The 20,334-nt window shown below is 42.3% G+C and overlaps 1 protein-coding gene across 14 annotated transcripts in view; it reads left to right on the forward strand.

Annotated features, from left to right (window-relative positions):
• ZNF711 (zinc finger protein 711) overlaps nt 1-20,334 on the forward strand; it is a 47,087-nt gene that overhangs the window by 1,077 nt on the left and 25,676 nt on the right. For 5 of the 14 annotated variants that reach the window (XM_064462864.1, XM_064462865.1, XM_064462870.1 and 2 more), the window contains exons 1-5: nt 23-4,201; nt 11,220-11,809; nt 12,159-12,291; nt 14,547-14,651; nt 16,202-16,732. In XM_064462864.1, the coding sequence (XP_064318934.1) occupies nt 14,573-14,651; nt 16,202-16,732 (610 nt within the window). In that variant the 5' untranslated portion in view covers nt 23-4,201; nt 11,220-11,809; nt 12,159-12,291; nt 14,547-14,572. Of the gene's footprint in view, nt 1-22; nt 4,202-7,107; nt 7,321-11,219; nt 11,810-12,158; nt 12,292-14,546; nt 14,652-16,201; nt 16,733-19,565; nt 19,862-19,962; nt 20,051-20,334 lie in introns of those variants that run through there. The other 9 variants (XM_064462866.1, XM_064462869.1, XM_064462871.1 and 6 more) reach the window with 9 other exon arrangements.

The following is a 20,334-nucleotide window of genomic DNA, read 5'->3' on the forward strand; positions in this document are numbered from 1 at the left end:
AAAAATTGGCCTCATCAAAACCGCTGAATGCACTAGTCAACTACCAATGTCCTGGCCTAGATCATGTTAGATCAGTACTTGTGGTTACAGTTGGTTTATGTAAATGAGCCTTTGGGGTTATTTCTGTACAGGAGGTGCCAATAATTGGTATAAATTGTCAGTAAAAACCAGGCATTTCTCTTCACAATGGAGTTTAAAAAAGACAAAATGGGTAAAGTTTATTGTAACAAGAAAGATGTTAACATGTCACAAAAAGACGACTCACGGTTCAGAAAGGCGTATGTTTCAACTGCAGAAAAATATTTAAAAGGTGGGGCCTTTAGTGTAAGTGGAAAAGTAATTAAATAAAAAGGAGCTGGGATGTCCTTTGACTGTCCCAAATTAAGGTGAGAATATTACCTCTGTATTTTATACTACAAGTAAATCTGTTGCCAGTCGTGCATTATATCAGAGTCTGCAACCTAATTTATGCATCTGAGGTGCCTCCCCCCCACCCCCATGTCAGGTAATATCTACAAAAATAGTTTTGTGGGTAGAAAAATTTTGTAAGTATTCCAAGAAGTGTGTGTGCGTGCATGTGTATTTTAGCCCTGGATTCATAATTGTTTGCTGCTAACTCAGTGGAAAAATGATGAAGGAAAGAAAATACAGGTTTTTTTCCTTCCAGAGTAGTAGTTTTGGTCAATGGTTACTTGCAAAGGATCGCCGCAGGGTCAAGAGAAACATAAGTGGCCATGTCTGGCCATGGTTTGTCTTCCACAATAGTCCTGTGATTTCTTTGGCCCTCCTTTTTAGGCCGCAGAAACTTTGTTCAGTTGTTTGCTTGGGCTTTTTTTTTTAACAAAACAACAACAAAAAAAAACCACAAAAAAACCCAACACCTCAATAGCAACAGAATGTTCTGCTGTTGCTGTTTGCCTCACAGCCCTGCTGAAATATTTTTACATATTTCAAAACCTGTTTCGGTTTGCATAGACAAAATCTTAATATGTTCAGCTAGTTTTTAATTTAAAATCGTGTCTCAAAGCTGTTGGTGAGCACATGTTCAGAAGCAGCACACACATTTATGTATTTCTTTTATTAGTGTCTGAATGTAGTTTGATTAGATACGGATTGTTTTAATACCACACATTCTGGGGAATGTTATGTCATGCTACTGATTTAATTCTAATCTATTTACAGAAATATTAAGTACCAGTGTTCCCTACATCTGGAATGTCTTGGAATGCTGCATGATCACTGGATGGTCCAATTGCTTGAGAGATCAGTAAGACCTTGTGGGCTGGGACATAGAGGAAATAGCCGTAACTATTAGAAAGCAGTAAGTTATTGCAAAGAAAAGGCGTAGGAGATAATTACAGAACAAAACATGGTAGTAGCATCCAATTTTACTGTGTGATTGATGACAACCTAACTTTTTGTGAATACCCGATTTTACAGTTTACATGGCTGCTTCTAAATATTGCTAGAATCGTTGCACACCTTCAGGACATGGTTCTTTTGTGAATAACTGTATGTCCTGTGCCTAACTGACAAGCAGTACCCATCACAAAAAGCTGGCCTTCCTCAGAAGAAACACATAAGAAAGGAAAAAGTCTTCTCAAATTTCAGCATGAGACACGACAAATAAGCATGCTAATCATTACTCTTCCTTGTTTGCTTCCCAGGATGGCTTAAGGGAAAGGGGGGTCAGGGGTTGCATGTTTTCATATTCCTCGGGAAGGCTTGTCAAAGATGGCTTTTGCCGGGTGCAGTTTTTGTTTCTCGGTGGCCGTTTGGCTCAGCCATTTATTTGTGATGCGTGCTCCACTCTGTGGCATGACCTCCCTCCATGTGCTGGTGAGCTGTGGTTCCAAATCTAATACTGTTAGTAGGACCACGAATATCTCTTAACTACAATTATGAAGCTTCTTCAGGGCACTGTAGCACGTAGAGCCTGTTGTGCCCTGACTGACATTGCTTTGTTTTTCCCCTTTAAGAGCCAATATTTAAAGAAAGCAACAAATTACATACAGTTTTGAACTGTATAGTAACAATCTCTATTTGTGTTACACCAGTGACATGCAGAATTAGGCAGAAGGGAAGGCTCTGTCCTCAAGCGTAGCCGCTTAGTCGCACTGGTGCTTGTATGAATATAACCAGGGCACTCAGCTTCCCACTACCCCAAGATGCATCAAATAACTGAAGTATTGACTAATGTAGCTGCCTCAGCTTATGCACCCATTCCACTGTCCCTTGTTTCTTGTTCGCTTTGTCTTCCTTTGTCATGTTGCTGACCCTAACAGCTGAAATGGTTTGCCTTTAACAAGGCAGTGGCTTTCTTCATAACTTGTTTTGTAAATAATGAAAATAAATGAAGCTATGGAAAATGGACTAACTTGCCACTAACAAAATAAAGATACTGAAGTCCTGGATATATTTGTCCATTTTCCAAAAAGTCTCAAGCACATTATTTTAACATTTACATTAAATTATTATTTCCCTTAGTTTTAGGTAGTATGTGAAACTAGAAGACAAAACTGGAATCTTAAGCTTTTTAGAAAGGTGAAAATACTGGCATTTCTTTTATATGAATCAGATTGCTCTCCTTGTAACAGCTCCGCGCCTTAACGGCATCCTGGCACGTTCCGTGCTCTCCACAACTCTGTTACTGCCCAGACTGTGTTGCCTTTGCTATGCAAGTACATTAGTAGAGAAGCCAAAAACCTATTTGGACGCCTTCATTTTGCTTCATGGTCCTTGCAAGTATTTAGTGAATAGGTACAGCTTTCTGCTGGGGAAAAAAGGAAGGGTGGCTCCAAAGCCAGCTCTGTAATGTAGCTGCCGTCCTAGCTGGTATTCTCAGATCTTCAGCCACAATTGCCTTTTTTATTTTGTTTGGGGTTTGGTTGGTTGGTTGGTTGGGGTTTTTTGTTTTGTTTTTGTTTCTCCCCCAGTGTAACGAATACCCAAAGTAGGTAAGTTTCACTGGTTTTTTTACCTCTACTGCTGCAATATACCTGTGGGCATTTAAGTCTAGACCTAGCACATATTGAGGGCAGATCTGCCAACTGTTAAATCGTCTAATGCTGGCAGAGGAATTTCCAATGGATAGTTGAAATCCAAGGCATTAAAAAGAATCCAAAGAATTTCTGACTGCGGACTGCTTGCAAACCCACATTACAGTGTCTCCTGAGACTGCAGACAGCCTAGAACAATGCTTGTACAGATCAGTGTTAAGAGTCTTGTTGCTGATGAAAGCAGAGAAGCCAGACGTTCCTGTTAGTAACATCTGCACGGCCGGCTTGAAGAAGCACCTAGTTCTGGCATCACCAGAGGATGAAGCATGGAAGAATGCCACTGCTTTTAGTTGTCTTGCCCTCTGTTCTTTCAACAGGCATGGGTTCAGTAAAAGCACCCTGCTGTCATCCAGTTGTTTTTTCAATTTCTATCAGAAATATGAGAGCTGAAAATGGTTCTCTCTGTTACCTTCAGAAACATACAGAAACAGTGTTAACACATCTGGTTAGATCCTAGACTAACAGTTTAAACCATTTTGAGCCCAGAGAGTCAGATCCTAATGCGTCAGTGAATTTTGTTAGTGAATTGCTTTTTTTTCCCTGTCACTTTTTAGCCTCCAGTAGTGCCATAATTTAACAAACTCTGCTCATTGTTGACCTCTAGCTCTGTTTACTAACCTGAAAGTGATCACAGAATTTGAGAGTATTCATTCTCATATTCCACCACTCCCTTGAGAAGGAATAGGAGAGAGAGATAAGGCAATCCTGTCAAATATACACAGTGCTGGCAAGAGAAGAGCTATCTGGAAGGTATGCACACATGCTGTTTAAATTGAAATTAATAAAGTTTCACAGAGAATGAAGCTTTCCTCATCAGACTTTTGCTCTCTGCTGTTTAGTCTCTCTCAGTCGGATAAAGAGTTGCAGGACATCAGCCACGTTGATCGGCACTGCTCCTAATACACTTAACCATTCGTGGTCAGGTCAGTGGCATTAACATCAGGCAGTTGTTGTACGTCAAAGAAAACTGTGAAGAAGCTGCTTGAAATACTCTGGTATCACTTCTAACGACAATAATAATATTAAGGAGCACCCTTTTGAATATGCCATCTGCCAAGCATCGTGCTTTTGTTGTTTGCCTCTTACCTGGAGAACAGAGAAGCTCTGTAATTCTTTAAAATCTTTGTGTTCTGAACTAAAGGGTAAGAAGCAATTTTGCTCATCTGCTAGGTTTCATGGGTATGATGTGCTACTTCCCTGTCAAGTATAAACAATTTATATTGATACACAGAGCAGTGTTTTGGCTTTTGTGCGTTCTTCGCAATTCACTGCTGCGCTTTTTGATATTTGGATTCCTGTGGTCATGGTGTCTTGGTAGGTTTGTTCCATCCTGTGCTTCTGACCAGCGCTGTGGATTGATTTCCCCCCCGCCCCCCCTCCCCTGTAATCACTGCCTCACTGCAAATTTGCATGTTGGGCCTGATGTTGAATGTTGTGTCACACTGTTGGCAATAGCCTTGTTGTTGCTTGTTGCTATTTTATGTTTGGTTTACTTTTGAGATTTCCCTTGATATTACTGGAGAAGACAGAATCCAGCACAGATGGAATTTTATTGAAGAAAGGGATAATCAAGCTCTCTGTAGTTCTGCTTTTCTGAGTGTATCACCTTGTGAGATTCTCTCTCAGCTGTTTCCCTAAGTGTTCAGTTTCGTGAACACCTTTTTCAGGTATTTTTCCTCTCATTGCTTAATTGCATTGATCAGTTTGAAACTATTTTCTCATTAGAATATTGATCTTTTGCTAGAGCTGAAAAAAAATGACTAGAATATTCTTAATATTATGTTTACTTTGGTGTGTGTCGTGTTATGAACAGCTTTACCCCACGTTTCTGTTGCTTACCCCTTAAAAGAGGCAAGGAGGGTCAAATGTAGGAGACATCTCCAAGTTCTACACTAAGGAGGTGAAAGTCCAGGAGTAAGACTCGTTTAAGAATTCCAGAAGAAAAACTCTTAACTCTGTATATAGCCACAATTTATAATTATATAGCGCAAAATGAGATTTACTTGCGTGGTTTTGGTACCTGAATACAGGTGCTTTATGCCATTTTTGATGCTCTGTGGCATCCGATCTGATGTCCTGCTGCTGTTTTACAAGAGATAGAGTCTTCTCTAGGTCTTTATGCCTGCCATATCCATTTTGGGCATCCTGTTAGACATTCAGGCAACTGAAACCCGCTGTCCAGGAGCAAAATTAAACTTTGTAAAACAAAGATTCATTTCTGAGCTATCTGTATAATAGAAACTTTTTATGACTTAACTGAAGAAAAAAACTGCTTGTGTGTCCCTAATGGTGTTTGAAGTTTGACCACTGCAGCACTATGATCTGTTCAACACAGCTTGGGCACCAGTTTTAACAGGTCAGTTCCTGAACCCCAGAGGTGTCTGTATGCTAAAAATGCTCTTGGCCTAAAGCAGGTTTACAAAAATTAGCAGTTACCACCCATTTAGTTAAATCAGAGAACAGACCTTACGGGCTTCTCCAGCCCAGGTTTTTGCATATTTGCTCTTGTAAGTATATGCCATTTTTAGGCATTGCACAATTTTAGTGATGTGGTTACTAAGAATCATGCTAATTCTTTAGAAGATTTTTTTTTTCTTTTCTTTTTTTGTTCTTTTTCGCTGGACCTACCAATGTCTTATGAAGGGAACTACTTGGGTGGAGATGCTCATATTCAGAGACACATCCAGAACGATGGAAAAAAAACTGTCAGGAAAATACTGTGATGCGTGCCAGCAGTTTGTTCCCGTTTACTCTCAGTGTTGGGGGTTTCTTTTTGTTAATGGTATTCTTGAGACTGGCAATGCCGGCAAGCACATATTTTAACTACCAAAAACTGTGTCTTTACTGTCATAGTACTGTTCAGTAATGAAGCAAAGGGAGTTACGGCTGCCTCGCCGAGGTGTCTTCTGTCTTTCTTAGGGAATTGAAGGTGGATGGGAGGACAGTGATGCTGTACCCCTTCATTTGCTTGTGTCAGCACTGGTGTGGCCAGCAGGAGCCGGGCAGGGATGGGGCCCCTGTGCTCGGCCCTGGGGAGGCCCCACCTCGAGTGCTGGGCTCAGGTTTGGGCCCCTCGGGACAAGAAGGGCCTGGAGGGGCTGGAGCGTGTCCAGAGAAGGGCAGCGGGGCTGGGGCAGGGTCTGGAGCACAAGTGTGCTGGGGGGCGGCTGGGGGAGCTGGGGGGGTTTAGCCTGGAGAAGGGGAGGCTGAGGGGAGCCCTTCTCGCTCTCTGCAGCTGCCTGAGAGGGGCTGGAGTGAGGGGGGGGTCGGTCTCTGCTCCCAAGTCACCAGTGACAGGACGAGAGGGAACGGCCTCAGGCTGCGTCAGGGGAGGTTTAGGTTGGAGATGAGGGAAAGTGTCTTCCCTGCCAGAGTGGTCAGGCCCTGGCACAGGCTGCCCAGAGAGGTGGGGGAGTCACCGTCCCTGGGGGAGTATTTTAAAACGTGTAGCTGTGGCACCTGGGGACATGGTTTAGAAGACATGGTAGTATTGGCTTGATGGTTGGACTTTATCCTAAAGGTCTTTTCCAACCCTAACGATTCTATTATTTGGCATTTCCAGTAACCTTTCTTGACACCTTTTCTATTTGCATGTGCTTTTGCATTCTCCCCCAAGCGGAACCCCTTGCAGTTCAACACAGGACCCGGCACCGAGGGTGGACCTGGCCTTTGTTCAGCCACGGCTTTCCCGGCTGCGTCCCCTGCAGCACCCCCCTGTACGTCAAAGCCAGGGCCCCTCGCTGGGCCTTGCCTGCGGGAAGGCGCGGCGGGGCCCTGCCCCGGTAACGGGGTGTCGGGGGGCGCTCGGGGCTCCCTGAGCCCGCCGAGAGCGGCGGGGCGCTCCCTCCTCCGCGTCTGCAGCTCCCGCCCGCCGCCCTTTGTGCGCGGGGACCCACGGCTGCGCCCCTCGCTCCTTCCTTCCCGAGGCGGGCGGCAGGAGCGGCGCTGAGGGGAGCGGAGCGGAGCGAGCCCCGCGGCCGGGCCGGGCCCGCCGCGGCGGGTGCGCGCGCTCGCTCAGCGCGCAGTGACGTGCGGCGGCCGCCGCAAGGCCGGCGGCGGCGGCAGCGGGGGGGGGGGGAGGGGAGGGGAGCAGGCCGCGCGCGCTCGCGCCCCGCCGCCCGGCCCAGCCTGTGATTGGTGCAGGCCCGGCCCCGGCGGACCCGAATGCCCAGGCCCCGGCGGCGGCGGCGGCGGCGAGTCCTGCGGCCCCGGCCCCTCCCCGGGCCCAGGCCCCGGCCCGCGGCGCGGGCAGCCCGCACAGGTGAGCTGAGGCGGCGGGGCCGGGCCGGCGGGGCGGGGATGGGGACAATAGGGGCGGCCGGGCCGCGCCGCAGGCCGCGCCCGAGGCCTGCCGGCACCGCCGGGGCGGGCCGCGGCCGCCCCTCGGAGGGTCGGAGAGCCTTGGCCGCCGCCGCGCCGTGCTGGCCCCGCGGCTGAGGGGGCCTTTTCGGGCGGCCAGAAAATGGCGGAAAACAAGATGTCGGTCGGCGGGGCGGGGGGAAGGCTGCGGCTCCGCGGGCCGCCGTGCTGGGACGGGGGTTATCCCCGCCTCCCCCGGCCGCCCGCGGGACACCCGGGCCGCGGGGCTGGGGCCTGGCGGCGGCCCCGCGCCCGCGGCGGGCTCCTTTTGTTTCCGCGCTCCCACCCCTCCCTCCCTGCCTCCGCCCAGCCCCGCGAGGACGGGGCCCCCGGGCCCGCCGCCCTACGGCCGAGCCCAGCGCTCCGCGGCTGCGGGCGGGGGAAGGCCGGGGCTGCCCGGCCGAGCATCGCGGGCCCGCCCCGCCTCCGCGCTCCCGCCGCCCGGCGGCGCGCCCGCTCCGCGGGCACGCGCGGGGGGCCCCGGCCCGCGCCGCGCTCCTCCGCAGCCGCGCAGCCCCCGCCTCCCGTCCCTCCGCGCTGCCCCCCGCCCCTCCGCGGCGCCGGTCGCCGGCCCCGGCAGCGGCCGCCCTTCTCTGCCCGGGGGTTTTGTCACGGGAAGTTTTGCTCCTGCCGCGGATGTCGCGCGTTCGATGTAAATCCGTGCGTTTCATTGATCTGTTTAAGAACCTTTAAGCGCGTTTCAGGCAGCAAGACAAAAATTCCACTGGTAATTCGTCTTTCTCATTTTAAATGGATTTGGAGTCTTTAAGTTTTCAGGGATGTTTTACAGGTGAACGCAATAAAGGACTTTTAAAAGGATATCTCCATTTTTCATACCCAGTCTTTTTTTTTTTTTTTTTTTTTTTGCTCCGAAAGGCTTGTATTAACCCACGCCTTATTTATTTTGCGAATTGGGCTCTGCTGCTCAAGATTTCTGCGTAAGCACGATGTTTCACGTTGCGTCTCTGTTGGTTGCTGCATTAAAAATTAGGGGAGAAAAACTGCAGAACCCTGAGCTGTCTTCAGGGGAGGATAATTCTCTTGTGTTCTTCTTGAACTTGAACGTTAAGAGATAATTAGAAAACATCTGGCTTGGATTTTTCAACTACATATGACTTAGTTCATTGTGGTGCGTTGCTCTGTATCTGAGCTTGGCCCTTTTGGTTTAACTGCAGTGTCGTACGCAGGTTACGAATATCCGAAAACACCTGACAAAGTGTGGTGTTGTGTTTTATTTTATGTAAGTGAGACTTAAACATTTTTTAGAAAAAATTCGTTATCTGAAAGGAGTGTGTAAGGGCCGACCATGCAAATGCACTTGATGTGAAAATCCGTCACCTGACCATACTGGGAATAATTGTACGTGTAAACTGGGGAGACAGTCGGCATTTGCAGGACCACGCCGTTTAGGACTTAACAAAAATCTACTAAATACTCTTTATTTATCTAGATTTATGAAGTTGTCATTGGCATTTTGTAGAAAAATTTTTTTATGTTATAAAAACTCTAAACACGCCTGTAAGCCAGCGTACTGGTTGGAAGCTTCATCATACCTCTGGGTACAAGAATGACACCCTGTTTTTTTTTCCCTGGGAAGGGTGGAATTGCTGAGGCATTTATTTTTTTCCCTCCTCCTTATAATACTTTGTTGAAGATCTCTCAATTTAGGGTGTTTTCTGAAATCTTTCTCAAAGGAAATTAAAATATTATTGGTTATTCTACCATGGTTTTTTGGGAAGAGTAAGCTAAGAATAAATCAATGTGTATGCTAAGAGCAATGTTTATAAGGGCCTGGGCCTTTACCAGTCCTTCAGTTGAGTATGTGTACTTACAACGCGTAGTATTATGTGTTCTTAGGTAGTCCCGAACTGCCAACCATTATCTTTGATTTTAAAAAACACCATTTATGGTAGTAATTTACAGTAGTGTTCCTGGCTGTAGACAGAGAGGTTACCCCTTTTTTTTAATCTAAAATTAGTTGGCTGGTCTCAGCTGAGTCCCGTCTAAGGAAGAGCTTTGACACAAAGAACTGAAATAGGTTAAAATCAACCTGCTCCTGAAGCTATTAAGGAGAACTGTATTTTTTGAAAAAGCAAACCAATATCAGATACAGGTTTTAAAAATCTAGCCTTGTTACACTGCTCTGGGAGACTCAGTTTAGGTTTCATGAAATTCTTCATTTAGGGAGCTCATGGTAATGCACTTATTCCTGGTGCAAGATAGCATGCTGTAATCAAAAAAAAAAAAGAATGAAAATATTAGTAAAACATTGTAAAGTGGTATTATTTTATTGGCTGATGCTCATAAAGCATTTTCACAGTATTTTCTTCTAAATACACAGAGGGAAAGGAGAATTGAGAGGAAAAACTTGAGATCTTAATAGAGGCAGGAGAGGTATGGCAGCATACAGAATTACGGCCTTCTGCCTCATTTCTCTGTCCTTTTTTCAAACATATGGTTGGACCAGTTCTTGTATGATTGTGTGGGTATATAGCATGGCGTACTACAGACGGAAGCTGTGAAGAGCCACAGCTAGTCACTGTACTACATTTTTTGCTGTTTCAAATAATAAGATTTGCAGGCCTATGTAGTGTGTGAAACTAAGTCATCTGCACTGCTGAAATCTATGAGCAAAAGTTGTAGCAAAATTGTAGGCCTTATCTGTTGTTAAGTGTTCCAGCATCAGCAGTCAGGGCTTTTCCTGCTGTCACTGCATTCCTTTAAGACCCAAAAGTTTAAAAAAAATATATCTGATGGCATAGTTGAGGCAACTCTGCCCTGAGGATTTAGAAGAGTATGTTTAAGGAATGGCTGGATACCAGCTGCATCAACCAAGGTACAGTTTCAGCATGTTCATGGCTAGTGTATCATCATCCACCTCTGTTTTGAGTGGAAATTTAAGCTATTCATAGTACTACATGCACAGAGGGTGCCATCCCATAGCTTTGGTAATTTTTATAGTCCTGTTAGCTACTGGGAAAATACTCCTTCTAGTGATAATTTCCCTTCCTTGCAGAGGTTTTAATTTAAATTAAAACTCAGTCTTACTTTATATTGAATTTTCTGTGTAGCACAATATATAATATACTTTTATTTGGGCATCTAATTATATAATCTGAAAATAAATTGCTTATTAAGAAGGAAGAAAAGCCTAGCATATTTTTCCTATAATCTCAGATTTGTATGATTTAAGATCACTTTTTGTATCTGTTTACATTAAAAAAGAAGGATTATCTGAGCTTAAAGGCTGTGGTCAGGAAATTGTAGAGTATTGCATTAATTCTGAAATTGCTATATTAAATTAGCCATTTATGGTCTGGAGCTGTGTCTTATTTTGTTTTAGCAAGTATTCATTAGCTGCCTTAAGAGTTTCAGATGGCTGCAACAATAATTTAGGAGTGACGGAGCATTGCATTAAGGTTCTGGGGTTGCTTTGTAATTCTTAGAGTGGTGAAAGAATTTGATTTTGGAGCTAAAACATAAAACTACATTGAAATTTGCGTGGTTGGAATTGGTTAGCTAAATCTTTGTCTGCTTTCCTCGTCAATAATTTGACTTGCGTTTTTGCGATACTAGCTGGTCTGTGGAACTAGCTTACTCTGTTATGGCACCATCGCGAAATTGCATTACGGAATTCTTGTAGCTCTGCAAGAAGAATGTTATGTTGTTGTTGCCCCAAGAATTAGTATTGTTGATTTCAAAGACAACTTGAGACGAGTGGGTTTGAGCAGATAATAGAGGGAGAAACTGTTGAAAGGGTGATAGTGACACTAGGTGATACAAATTCTTTTGTATTCTCAGTTAAATTGAAACGTCCTCGGGGTGGATCGGTGACTTTTTCTTGAAAGTGCCATCATTGCGGACTGCATGCTGCTTCCTTTGCTTGAGGATTTCAAGAGTATAGAAGAAGGAATAATCTCTGCTCAATTCCTTCCCTGACAATGAAGATGCAGTAAGCATGGATTGTGTTTTCCACATACTACTTCTTTCTCTGGTTACTCTATTTTGTATTTTTCATATAAAAAAACGCCAAAGACAAAATTGTACCCACCTGGCACATGTGTGCCACCTTGGCCTGCACAGAGCAGGCATTCTGCATCACCTGCTGAAGGGAAGGCATTTAACACAATCATAAAAAAGGAGGCAAAGCAACATAGCACCAAAATTGACTTTTCACATCATCTCACCTTGGTGGCTTTGTGCTTTGCTCGGATGACACCTGGAGCATCAGCTTCCACGTGCAGACCGAGCCTGGCGCCTGGCACAGTGGAGAAGGCCTGATTCTGTGGGTAACCCCGTGCAGCGTGGCCCTTGGCGCTGACAGGGTGCCAGCATCTTCCGTCTCGATGGCGGCTTGGTTTGGTACCAAGGATCCAGCGCTGTCAGTTCCGGTGAGCCGCAAACATTGCAGTGAACATAGTAACTAGCATTAAGATGCTGTGGTCGGTTCAGTTTTTAGGGTCTTTTACCCTGGACTCCAGTGCCTGTTACTGATAGAGCTTCATGTTTTAAGAGAAATAAATGTCATGTCTACTGCAAGGTTTAGTTTAGTTCTGGATTAGTGTGATAGTGTGAGTTGCATTAGGTCCTGGCTCTTTCTGGGTCCCTTGAGTCTGGCTTAGATGTATCTCAGAGATTTCAGGCACTTAAGCCATTTATTCTTAGAGTTTGGCGTATTTTATTATTTGACTTACTTGACTATGTTTGCTCTTAACTCTGTTGTGGTGTATTTCATTGCAGGAGGGTTGTCAAAGATATTGTACCACAAAGTACTGGAAGTTCCTGTCATGCTTGGGATTTACATGTGCAGACTTAAACTCTTGCGGTAGGATAGGGGTCAACTTTTCATGAGATCCAGAAGAGCAAAATCAAGGTCGGTACTGCAACAGTAGAAGTACCATATTTCTGAGACTTGCTCTTAAAAGCATTTATACTTCCCTGTTTGTCTCTGCACCCCACCCAGTTCCAGGTAGTTCTGACTTGAGATCTTATTCTGTGTTCATTTCCCACAACTAAAACTCTTTGTTTTCTATGTGGTGCTGTCACTTGTTCCTGATTTTTGGATATGAGAGAGCAGGAAAGTACAAGATTTTAGTCTCGTGTAACAGAGGGTTTTTAAGCTATAAATTTTTCACCTGTGAAAGCCTTGCTCACATTTTATGGAAACAGTCAAAGAAATAAATAAACATCGCATGTGTTCTCTTTCTCTGAAAGCAAGTTTGTGTAGCTGTACCTTACGAAAGAGATTCAGCATCTACAAGACAGATATGATACCAGAAACAGATCTTGATAAAGCTGCGTTTAGTGAGAAGCTCAACATTTACTCTTCGTGTGTGAAAATTCTTGGATGTAATTGGAATTGCATTTTAATGAATGTGAGAATCTCAGAAGTAAAACTCAGAGTAAAACTGGCCAGGTTGTGTGGCGAGGTTTGAGGAACTGGTGTAATTTTAAAAGATTGAGAAAAACAGGCAAGTCTGACAAAAGAGAAATCAGGAAACAGAAGCCCCTAAGCATAAAGCGGAATTAGAAGAGCTAAAGCGACAAAGCAATTGTCAAAAACAAAACGAAAGAAAATCAAGCTAAAGGTGTAACGGTGAAGGATAACAGTGGGGAGTTCACAAATTGTTGGCAGGTCTGTTCTCTCAGAAGCATGAAAGGATTAGTTTTCTGTAAGAGGGATATTGCAGATAGCTGCATAGGACCAGCTTTTCCCTGGCAGCAGAAATGAGGCAGCACAGAAGGGACAGTGTTGGAAGATAAGATTTCCAGAAAAACCTGACAGTTCTGAAATAAAACGTCAACCAATATGGATAATACAGTTCTAGCACCGGAATGGTAGATAGAGGTGTTAGCGCAGAAGTCTGTTGAGCCCTGTCGTTTCTTCAGTCAGTATCACAGCAATGGGGACGTTGAGATGAGTTGGCCTTTCTGATGCTTAGCTGTTGCCTGTTATAATGGGCAGTTCTGCACTGTGCATGCAAATCTAGCTCAGGGCTGATTAAATTTGCTTTTGTCAGACTTTTTTAATGATATAGCGGGGTTCATACACAGCTGCTGGAAGAGAAGATCAGCTTCTGTTCTCATAAATTTAGTGCGCTATGCAGTTTTTTTAAAACTTACCTACATGAAGCATAATGTTCAATTAAATTTGCACATGAAAATTTGTTTTGAAATATCTGACAGAAAATTGTGAAAGAACCTGAAAAATTGATGCTCCCAATACAATTCTCAGCTTTCTTCAGTGCAGCTCCACACATCCATAATCAGCAGTCATCATGATTAGTTGAAGAGTATGTACAGACAGGGGTAGAGCAAAGGTGACTCCTCCATGCGTAGTTGCTAATATATGTTATTACAGCAAGGCATGTAGTTAGTGATAGCACATGTGCATTGTTGATGTCCGACGTGTGTTTCTTGCTTCTACATCCAGTTAGCTACAGCTTGTTTAAGGAAAAGTTAGCTTCCTTCATGCCAAAGTTTCTGCTTCTAGAGAAGATGTTACTTGCAACTAGGTTCAGCCACTTACCAACATGTGTTGCATGGTTCTGTTATGCTGGCCTGGTGCTGCTGCTGTACTGCAGGTGAGAGGTTTGCTGTCAGCGAGCTCGTGCCCTATGGAGAGAGTCTCATAAAACTGCAAAAATATTCTAGTGTTCAGTTTGCAGTGGGGAAGTTGAAGATTTATACATTTCTTGTCCTTGCTGCTCCTGGAAATAGCGTTGAAGTCTGTAGCTCTGCATGCTGAGGGTAACTGGAAAACACTTCCCAGGTAAATTCTACAGAATAGAAACAAAACTGTTCTAGGCCAGGCAGTAACCAGAGGCTTACATAAAAAAATTTTAAATCCTGACCAAGAATTACTGACTTGTTTGGTTTCACTCATGTGTAATTCTTGTGATTACTGTAGGGCTACTTATGGATGAAAACATTTTTGGGGTTTTAGGTCAAAAAAATATGAATACAAAAGAATAAGGCAAAATGAATTGTATGAAGTACCACATGCTTTTGTCTTGAAGTTTTGGGTGAATACTTCTCTGTGTTTGTCAGTGTGACACATTAATCCAGTAAAGCTAATCAACATCGTAACACTGTTCAACATAAATTCTGATTTTGCTTTTATTGCAGTTATTTGTGAATGAACTTAGCTGAATATGGATCCGGGTGGTGGAAGTCTTGGATTGCAAACGCAAGAATCCAAAATGCCTCACACTATGATTATGCAGGATTTTGGTAAACATTTTAACTATTAAAAATAATTACTATAATCAAGTCTTTTTCAGGTTTTTGCTATACGTTTATAAATTATATGAAGATGCAGAGTTGACTAATAATGCTACTTGCATGACTTTTCTTGAGAAAATTCAAATTTTAAGATGGTGTATGATATGTCTTTGTATGCTTTGGTTGCTGATCTTGAAATAGTCACTTATTCCAAAATATTGGAGTAAAGGTGGGGGAGTTAAGTCCATGGTCCAAAGTGCTCTAGATAAGACAGAAAATGTTATCTGGAGTTCAGTGATTTTGTGGTGCCTGTGCTTGTAATTCACATTGACTAGTGGTTACGTCTCCATCATACAGGGGATGTAAATAACGTCCAGTAGAGGATGTAAACAACATCCGAGCTTCGGTGCGCTTACCTTGGTTACTGTCTCCAGTTCTCCTTCAGGGTATTTCAGTAAATGTGGTGGGAAATAATGTCTCTGTGTGACAACAGGTAACTTATTACACAGGCAGCAATTTACCGGTTTAGCTAAATCTGCATGTTCACATGTGCTTAGAAGTCTTCTGTCAAGAACATCAATCCTGGGACTGTACTGGTGTAAAAAAACTTGTTTCTAAATTGATTTTTTTTTTAAAATGAATACTGTTTCTTTTGGTGGCAGTGCTGAATAACCTCGGCAATTTTGACCGTTTAGAGAAAGGACAGCAAGAAATTTCCACTCTTTTCTTTGTGGGTCTCCATTTCTGCATTATGACAGGTTACCTTCTCAAGTATTGGGAAGGACCATGTCTTTGTTCTAACGTGAATTAATGTCCCTCAGAGTGCACCAAAATAATTGCATTTGCAGTACAATGCTGAATATTTATTTTTTTCCGTTCTGATAAGAACCATTTTCTTGAGTGTTTTATTAATTAAGATTAAAACTGCTATTTATGGGTGTGTTAAAATAATTCACTGTGCATTCTTCTTTATGTATAGAAAAGCAGTCTGCAAATATGACCAGCCAGTCAAGTCTTAATGAAAAGCAGGTTTCTACTTCTAGCCATTCCTTGCAACGTGGCAGGTTGTTGGAAGTTGTACTGTAAATATTGCATGCAGCTGAGTATTTATTTTTATCAAGGCCCATGCATTCTAAAGGATAAGAGTCCTTCTATTGTAATAGCAGTTAACATATTGTTACCACACTTCAATATCATGCAAGAATGCTGCGAAGGTTCAAATTGCTACTGTAATCAAACGTTTTCTGACTGGAATTTAAAAAAAAGATGAAATCACAAACTGGCCTATCTTTTTTAATGTAACAGCATTGTAAAACCTAAATTTGGGGCAAACTCCACATGATGTCTTAAAGAAGTGGCATGTTTTGTTTTTCTTAATTTAAAGAACACAGGGTGCTTTGGATAGTCTTTGGGTGAAATGTAAAATGTGGATTGTTGAAAAGTAACAGATTTGTATGTCTGCATTTAATTTATCTGTACCATCGTTCCATTCCTTAGATAAACTAATTGCTAATGCAATAATTTTAACGTTTTTCTCCTCGTTCGTAATTGTTTCATAGTGGCTGGAATGGCTGGCACTGCTCATATCGATGGAGACCATATTGTTGTATCAGTCCCCGAAGCTGTCCTAGTTTCTGATGTTGTTACCGATGATGGAATAACTCTTGATCATGGCTTAGCAGCTGAAGTTGTCCAGGGACCTGACATCATCACTGAAACTGATGTTGTAACAGAAGGTGTAATTGTTCCCGATTCTGTTTTGGAGGCTGATGTTGCTATTGAAGAAGCTTTAGATACCAGTGATCATGTTTTGACTTCTGATCTAATAACGGAAACCGTTCGAGTTCCCGATCAGGTTTTTGTGGCTGACCTTGTTACGGGTCCTGATGGACATTTGGAGCACGTGGTGCAAGACTCTGTCTCAGGAGCCAACTCGCCTACAATGGTTTCAGAAGAAGTTCTTGTAACGAACTCAGATTCTGAAGCAGTCATTCAAGCAGCTGGTACTGTTCCCGGCTCCACAGTGACTATAAAAACAGAAGATGATGATGATGGCAAGAGTACATCTGAAGACTACTTAATGATATCTTGTAAGTTAAACAAAGGTAGATATGCACAGGAAATAATCTGAAGTATAAGTGGCATAGTGGGGAGAAGTTACCGCAGCTGGACTCCTGCTGCGTTCTGTTCTGGAGCTCCCAAATAATAGTCTGTTGGCCAGTTAATTCTTGGTGTCTGGATTTGGCTTTTCTTGGCGAAAAATCTGTTATCACTGATACAGCAAGAAGGAGAATAACATTCATGCTGTTGAGTGAATGAGCGTGTATGTTTGTGTTTTTGAAACTAGATATTCCTGAAAATTAAGACAAACACATTGGAAAGTTAAACATTCTACATATTTTCAGTATAGTGCTTTTTGGTCTTTTTAAGGACACAGGTATATTACCATGCTACGTAGATTTGGTTCAAAATAATGTGTTGGGTTTAATCAGTAGAATCCAGAAAAGAAATAGGTTTTTAAGATATCTCACTCGTAAAGTTTTCTCTTACGTGTCAACAAGATATTGTTTGTTTATCTGTATTAAAAATTATAATAGGCATTTTATGGTATGTTGTGCCTTTCTGGACTGAACTTGACATGAGGTGTTGCATGCATTAATGGATTGTCTCTGTAACACTGGAAAGTGGCTGCCCGTTTCAGTTTCCACAAAGCATCCGACTCTTTGAGGAAACTGTATGGTCTTGCACTGCTTCTGAGCGAGAGCCACTGAAAGGACCTTAGCTGTATTATGCTTCTCCAGTGGTTAAATTACACGAAAGATACCAGTTTTTATTCTTACGCAAATTTGATACAATGTATGATAGTTCATTTTAGATTTGTGACTTCTCCAAATTATTGAAATGTGAGAAGGTCAAAACAGATTTTATTTAGTCAGAAGCAATATGTTAGAAAAAAGGCAATGCCAAGTGTGTCAAAGTGTCAATCTGTTCACAGCAAGCTGCGTTTATCAAAAATCTCAAGACAGAGGACATGACTGATTAGTGATGATAATTATTTCAATATTTCATAGCATTTATGTCCCTTATGCAGTATATTTTTTGGTATTTATTTTTTGTTCAGTATAGGATGGACAGCAATGATTTTTTTTATCATTCTGTCATGACTTGTAATGCCGTATGTCACTAACAGAAGTCAAAAAGGGTTTTTTGGAAAAAGAACCAAAAAAAACTCAGTCTAAAAGCAAAGTAGACCTACAGCAGAACAATTTGTGTGTGTTTGTAAATAAAGGAACACCATTTTTACAGTCAGTTGTTTCACTGAAAAAATTCCTCCTTTCTGACAGAGTACTTACGATGAGTTGTATTCTGTAACTGCGGTATTTCCAACTGCACCTTTGTAATTGTAAGTAAAGTCATCTTTGGAATTCCTTCTAAGATAGATAAGCGTGATTGATAATGGTGATCGCTGCGCATAGCCCAGAGTCCCTGGGACTTTCAGAAAGAGTTACCTGATGACCCCAGTTGTGTCTGATAGGTGTCCTCAAGCCCACTGATGGCTTTTGCAGTGTTTGGAAGCCAGTATGAGACCTAGTTCTAAGTGAATCAGATTTATAAATACGTATAATCATAATATGACTGAATAAGCACAGTTGGAAGCTACATTATTGATCTAGAAGTTTAAGTAATCATTTTAGATAAATTTAAGGCAGTCTCTTGCCTCTGCTGAGTTTTGAGGCTGCATTATGCTGCGCATGCCAGCTTGACCCAACTAGGTACCTGCTATTGATTTTTTCTCTCAGCAAAAATCAATCTTATGCAAGTTTTTCATTTTGGGGGTTTTTTTTAATGTATCTTAAATTACCCTTGAATTTGTTATGTTTATGAGGATAATCTGTTGTGTAGGATAGATAAATGCCTCGGTTAATCAAGCAGTTTAAACCCCTTTATATTTACTTAAATTTTTTAAATTGTGAAATTAAATGTTCAGTAAATGTTGTAGAAAGTTAATTTTGCGCTATTTCTTTTGGTGTGTGTGTATAGGACTGTTGAAGTTTTTATAATGTAAATCACATGAAAATGATAGTTTTAAATAATCACAGAATACTTCTTAGCTGCCTTTTAATGATATTTAGCATCTAAAGAGGAGGGACTTTACGTAAAATTACAGATACGCCCTCAGGGAATACCACCAGCTGTTCTGTGGAACACATTTTGGGAACTTATTAAAATCCTACATTTTAGGGTGTGAAGCTGAGCTGAGGGGAATTTTAACTTATTCTTTTAGGGGACATTACAGTTTAAATATACTGAAAGGTGATTTTTTTTACCATTTTAAGACAACATTCCCATGTAGGTATTCTGTGCACTATTGGTAATTACATCTCTGTGTAAATACTATTTGGAAAAGTTTGTCTTGATAGTTCTGTAAACTGCCTGCGTGTGGTTTTGTAATTGGAAATGTTCACAAGATTATCACCACTCTGCTATCTCAGTGCAGATGAATCTAGCTTTTTTAAATCAGCCTTAGAAGCATAAGACTGAAAAATCTTTTTTTCTATACGTTCACAACGTATGCCATGGGATATGCGCAATCCCTTGTTTTAAATCTCCAGAATACCTGTTTAAAAGGGGTGTGTTAAAAAGGAAATGAATACAAAACAAATGCATATGGTGTAATCATGAACCCAATCCATCTCATACCGAGATGGGAAAATTGTGAACAGCACATCCCATGTTGCCAGGAAGGAGGTAGAACACGTGTAGCTTAAAGCGTGCCCTTTTTTGTTTTTCAGGTTTGCGATATTCAGACCCACAGCGGATTGCCAGCTCCCGATCCGTGTGTTGGCCCTGCATGCACTATGCTGGTGACCTCATACCCACCAAAGAACAACACTGGAGCTGGCCTTTAGGGGTAAGGTACTGTTCCACCACCACCTCCTTTCTAGTGTATTACAATACAGTGTGACATAATTTGCTAAACATTTTAATATTAGTACTCCTATATTGTAACCTACGGGATATAAAATAGTATATCAGACATAAGAAAAATATGAAAAATTGTAAAACCACGGGACTTATCTTGCCCTGATGTTATCCCTACGGGCTCCTATGGTGGGTGTGATATCACCAGCATAGTGCATGCTGAGGCATCACATGAATGGGGAGCTGGCAATCCACGGTGAATCTGGACATCACACACCTGAAAACAGCAAAGCGAGGTAAGTTTAAAATCAGAAGTGTGCTGAGTTTTCCTTTAAACCTTGCTTATTCAGGAGGATTCAGCATATATTTATAAAGGTTCTCTGTTGTGTTTTTTCAGTTAATTTTAAGTGACCAGATAATAATATGTAGTGCTTCTGGTGGATGAGTCAGATCTGGAAGACACTTTCATATTCCATTGACATAAAGTAAGCATACCTGTTCCTGAGAACTATCGCTGGGAAAAGTCGTCAGATAATTTAGCAGTCGGTGACTCAAGTTGTATTACTCAAACAATAGAATATTTTCACGATCTGTTTTTTCAAGAAGTCCTAATATTTTGGAACTTGACAAAGATTAGGTGTCCTGCTGTGTTGACTGTTTTCCCCTTACCTAAATGTGTTTAAAAAATAAATTGAAACGATGACATTTACTGCGTGTAGGAACAGCAATTTAAGCAATAGGAGTTGCCGATTCAGTTTCTTTTGTTGTT

The sequence above is a fragment of the Phalacrocorax carbo genome, chromosome 11 (assembly GCF_963921805.1).
Source record: "Phalacrocorax carbo chromosome 11, bPhaCar2.1, whole genome shotgun sequence".
Taxonomy (NCBI): domain Eukaryota; kingdom Metazoa; phylum Chordata; class Aves; order Suliformes; family Phalacrocoracidae; genus Phalacrocorax; species Phalacrocorax carbo.